Source organism: Colobus angolensis, unplaced genomic scaffold, assembly GCF_000951035.1.
Source record: "Colobus angolensis palliatus isolate OR3802 unplaced genomic scaffold, Cang.pa_1.0 Scaffold171, whole genome shotgun sequence".
In the NCBI taxonomy this organism is placed as follows: domain Eukaryota; kingdom Metazoa; phylum Chordata; class Mammalia; order Primates; family Cercopithecidae; genus Colobus; species Colobus angolensis.
In genome coordinates, this window is record NW_012114833.1 from 693,460 (window position 1) to 698,599 (window position 5,140).

The 5,140-nt window shown below is 53.2% G+C and overlaps 1 protein-coding gene across 1 annotated transcript in view; it reads right to left on the minus strand.

Moving 5' to 3' along the window:
* SFI1 (Sfi1 homolog, spindle assembly associated (yeast)) overlaps positions 1 to 5,140 on the minus strand; it is a 133,423-nt gene that overhangs the window by 11,211 nt on the left and 117,072 nt on the right. Inside the window, 5 exon segments of the mRNA XM_011938351.1 lie at positions 289 to 385; positions 2,011 to 2,113; positions 3,482 to 3,558; positions 4,026 to 4,121; positions 4,600 to 4,675. Coding sequence (XP_011793741.1) covers positions 289 to 385; positions 2,011 to 2,113; positions 3,482 to 3,558; positions 4,026 to 4,121; positions 4,600 to 4,675 — 449 coding nt within the window.

Consider the following 5,140-nt stretch of genomic DNA (forward strand, 5'->3'; position numbering starts at 1 on the left):
CAGGAGAGCCATGACAAGCAAGAAACAAGCTGGGAGAGGCAAGGAAGGACTAGAGCCTGAGGAGGAACACAGCCCTGCCACACCTTGATCTCTAACTGCCAGCCTCCAGAACTGAGAGGGTAATTTTGTGTTGTTTGAAGACTCCCAGTCCGTGGCACTTTGTCATGGCCACCACTGGGAACTGGCATGTATGAGAAGACAGACAGACTTATGGGGGCCACAGGGACCTCCACAACAGTGCTGTCGTCACATTCCTCAACACGACTTGCTTCTGGGGGCCCCACTTACCCCTGTCCAGCACCTTCCGGGCCTCCCAGATGGCAGAGTCCTCCTGCTGACGGTAATATATCTGCACTGACACAGCTTCCTGCCACTGGACCAGGACCTATGGGCAGGCAAGGAGCACAGCAACAGTCACTACACCTCCTGGCTTCCGGGGCCACCCCAGGTCTGTGACGGTGGCTCCTGGAGAGGCAAGGCCAAGCTGCTGCCATTTGCTTCTCACACACGCTCCAGGAAGTAACTGCCATGCCCACAGACCGCTGAGCAATAGGACAGGGCCCCAGCCCCTCACAGGAAGCCCAGCATCTCGGCTGCTGGGACTCTTCTACCAGGATTTCCATATCATACCCTGCCATCAAATAGTGAAGTCATTTCATACATGGGTCTTCATTCTATTTTATTTATTTATATAACTTTTTTTTGAGACACAGTCTCGCTCTGTCACCTGGGTTGGAGTGCAGTGACGTGATCTTGGTTCACTGCAACCTCCGCCTCCCAGGTTCTAGCGATTCTCCTGCCTCAGCCTTGCCTCAGCCTTCCGAGTAGCCGGGATTACAGGCACACGCCACCACGCCCGGCTAACTTCTGTGTTTTTAGTAGGGATCGGGTTTCTCTATGTTGGCCAGGTTGGTCTCAAACTCCTGACCCCAAGTGATCCACCCAACTCAGTCTCCTAAAGTGCTGGGATTACAGGCGTGAGCCACGGCGCCCGGCCTCTATTACTGTTTAGTAAATGGAACACACATACGTTGTATACATTCTTCTGTATGAGTGATGCCTACAAAATCACAATAACAAAACACTTGCCCAGGGGATGCCTGGTGCCTGCTCCGCAAGCTATCATGAACTCCATTTCCACCAAAAAGGCCTCCTCTTCAAGCTCTGGAGCCAAGCAAAGACTCCTGTGTTCCTCTTCCAGGGGAAGGGAGACACAGGCTAGCTCCAGAGTTTTTTTCTTCTTCTTCTTTTTTTTTTTGAGACAATCTTGCTCTGTTGTCCAGGCTGGAGTGCAGTGGTGCAATCTCGGCTCACTGCACCTCCTGGATTCAAAGCGCCTGTAATCCCAGCGCTTTGGGAGGCCGAGGCAGGTAGATCACCTGAGGTCAGCAGTTCAAGACCAGCCTAGCCAACATGGTGAAACCCCATCTCTATTAAAAATACACGGCAGGGCACGGTGGCTTACACCAGTAACCCCAACACTTTGGGAGGCCGAGGCAGGTAGATCACCTGAGGTCAGCAGTTCAAGACCAGCCTAGCCAACATGGTGAAACCCCATCTCTATTAAAAATACAAAAATTAGGCGGGCGTGGTGGCACACGCCTGTAGTCCCAGCTACTCGGGAGGTTGAGGCAGAAGAAATTGCTTAAACCTGGGGGATTGGAGGTTGCAGTGAGCTGAGATGATACCACTGCACTCTAGCCTGGGTGACAGAGTGAGACTCTGTCTCAAGAAGAAAAAAAAAAAGAAAGAAAGAAAATACTGGTTCTGATAAGAACTAGTTCACTTATGATGTGTTATGTTTCTGTTTTAATGCATATTGGTTTGTAATTCAGTAAAAAACTAAACATGTGCCCACATGGATGTGTGTGTGTGTGCTGGAGGAAAGTTACCCATTTCTAGGTTCCTTATTCAGTTCAAATCTCTGGCACCACCCCCTACATCCCACGCCCTCACCAGAACACAGTCCCCAACTCTCCTGGGTGACCAGCTTGCCTCCTTATTCCTCACCTTGGAACACATGGTCCTTCTGTAATGAGTACTTGCTTGAAAGGTTTTTTTGGCTTCATCCACTCGGGCCATGGTGTTCTCTTTCCAGCGACGCAATGCCCCTCTGCAGGTGCATGGGTGCGGGGAGGGCAGATGACACCAGGATGGAGAGAGAAGGGAGGCTTCTGTGAATCATTCCTACTTCTTCCCCTACTCCTGAGTCAGGGACTCTACACCTAAGAATGTCTGTTTCACCAACACCCATGTTTACATGCACGTCTATGTCCAACAAATGGCTACTGAGCAGCTGCTCTGGGCTGGGCACCAAGAATGCATGAGGGACCTAGCACTGCTGGAGACCAAACTCCAGGTGCTACGGGGATAACAGGGCATAACCAGACAGCGGCAACACAGGTGACTGACACTGTGATGAGAGCAGTGTGGGGAGACGGAAGCCAGAAGGCTGCCTGTGCCGCTGCTGAGTTAGCTCAGGGAGTTCTCGCTTATTCCGCCCTGTCTCAAGAGCGGGATGGGCGCTCTATGGAACCCCATATGAGGGATGGAGGCGTTTATTGTATTTACTTTTTAGAGGCAGGGTCTCTCACTCCATCACCCAGACTGGAGTGCAGTGGCATGATCACGGCTCACTGCGGCCTTGACCTTCAAGGCTCAAGTGACCCTCCCACCTAAGCCTCCCACGTCCCTGAACCACAGGCACACGTGGCCACGCCTAGCTAATTTTTTTATATTTAGTAGAGACAAGGTCTCGCTGTGGTGCCCAGGCTGGTCTGGAACTCCTGGTCTCAAACAGCCTCCTAAAGTGCTGGGATTACAGGCGTGAGCCACTGTGCCCAGCTAAGGATGGAGGCGTTGAAAGTCCACGAGACCCACTGCCCACAGGCCACCAGGAATATCATGTGCTGAACAAATACAAAGGAAGGAAATGAAAGAGGGGTATGTGGGAGGACTAGTGGGAAGGAGCGAGGTTAGAGTTTGGTTTAGAAAGAGTGGTAGAAGCCGCAGAAGCGCCCTCCACAGGGGTGAGCGGTGCAGATGGTCTGACAGGGCCTAGAGGTGATTCTGGAGAGTCAGTGACAGGCCTGCAGAGCAAGCTGGAAGGGGACTGCCTGGAAATTGACAGGAAAGGGAGCCGCTGCAGCCTCTGGAGTGGAAGAGACGACAAGGTGCCTTGCAAAGCTGCGTCTTGAAGTGTGAAGCAGGGAGGAAAAATGCTCAGAAGAGCAAAACAAGTGGCCTTTAAGGCATGCAGGTGACAGCTGCTTTCCAAGGTCCCGCCCTGCACACAGCAAGGGCTTAAGACAAATGAAGGCGAACCCGTGAGTGAAGTGGAAAAGCCAAGACCATGCTATTAGCTACTAGGAACCTGGGATCACCCCCCACCTGGCCCTTGGCAGGACTCCCTAAAAGGCTGGGGTTTGGAGTGCGTTCCTCGTTCCGTAGTCAGAGCCTGGGAGGCTCCCGGGAGACTCACCGCAGCAGCTGCCTGTTGTGCTGGCTCTCCCTGGCTGCCACCTCCTGGAGGATGCTCCGTACCCTGCCCTGGTAAGTCTGTAGGGGACAAGGAAGACTGAGGCTGCCCTTGGGCCCATACTTCTCCCTGTTTAGGCAGGTCTCAGAGGTGCCTCTACCACAAGGCTGCCATGCCCAGAGCACTCAAAAAGGACAGGGAGAGGCCAACAGCCCCTGGTCCCAGGGCCAGCAGACCCTCCCAGATGACAGGGAGAAACTGTCTCACAGGCCCTCACCTGCTAAGTCAAACCATGGGACTCCAGGGCAAGGAACTGCTTTCACTACAAGGCTGGTACCCACCGACAGCACCTGTTTCCACTTGGCCAAGCAAGAATCAAAGAACCCTGTGGCCTAAGGCCCGCTGTCTGGGGCACTTGCTTGGTTTGAGGTGTGTCACATTACTCTGTTCTGGGAGGGACAGGAAGAACAAAGAAGGGAAACAAAGTCTCCAGAAACGTCCCCGGTCCCCACAGCACGGAGATCAGGAGGGAAGCAGCAGCTCCTACCACCCACGCCTGCAGCGCCCTGTGCCGCACTCGCTGTTGATGGTGCAGATCTGCTTGCATCAGCTTCCGTCGCTCTGCTCCCCGCGCAGCCAGGCACTGCAGACAAGAGGGGAAAGTGGCCACCATGGGCTGGGTCTGAGTTGGGGTGGCTTCCTGCTTTGCCTCCATTTTCTATGTCGTCTGTGTGAGTGTAAATTACTTAACCTCTCCGGCCCCATCTATAAATATGCGCTTCTTAGGGGTTCTGTGATGACTGGATGAGGCAAGTGCTTGATTTGCAGTAAATGCTCAATTGTGAGTTTAAACGTTTTTTACACTCAGTAGGACTCCTGTAAATGGTTAGATCAGGAATTTTAGACGCAGTAAGTTCAAATAAGAACAGCCTAGTATCTGAAAGAACACAAAATTTTGAGCCAATCATCTCATAAAACTGAGTTAACACTTTATGTGCTGCCTGTTCTCTTCCTTCAGCTCAGAGGTAGGTGGTGTGGCCCATACATCGCCTGAGTCCCGCTGACACACGGCCCACCTGTCCAAAAGTCATACACGGGTGGCACTCACAACAAAGCCTTACCTCCCTCCACTGGCTCCAGGCCCAGCGCAGGAGCTGGGCCATGTGGAATTCTGCTGCCCGCACCCTGCCCGTCCTCCTGTGGGGAGATGGCAGAGCTCAGTGCTGCAGCCCCCACCCAGCAAGGGCACCCTCTACGGGCTCCTCCTCACAGTCCATGGCCCTACCTGGTTAAGTTTTGGGGGGAGCAGAGACCCTCTCTGAAGAGCTGCCAAAGAACTTGCACTCTCGGAAAAAAGCACCTATGATCACATGTTGGCCTACTTCCCAGGGCTTCAAGTGCCACTGAAGCTCACATGTGCAGGTGTGAAGCCCCCGATTGAGAAAGTGGTTAAACATGGTCAGAGTTTGACAGGGAGTGAGATCCTCAGAACACACAGTGGATACTGAAAGGCCCCAAAGCAGGACAGCCTCTGCAGTGGACACATGGGCTGCCTACCCTCCTCTCTCTAACTACGTGGTGTGGTTAAAAACTGCCACAGCCCACCCACTGGCCACAGCTGCTGGTTCCTATCCCTTCTCTGCAGCGGTCAGCTATCACAGC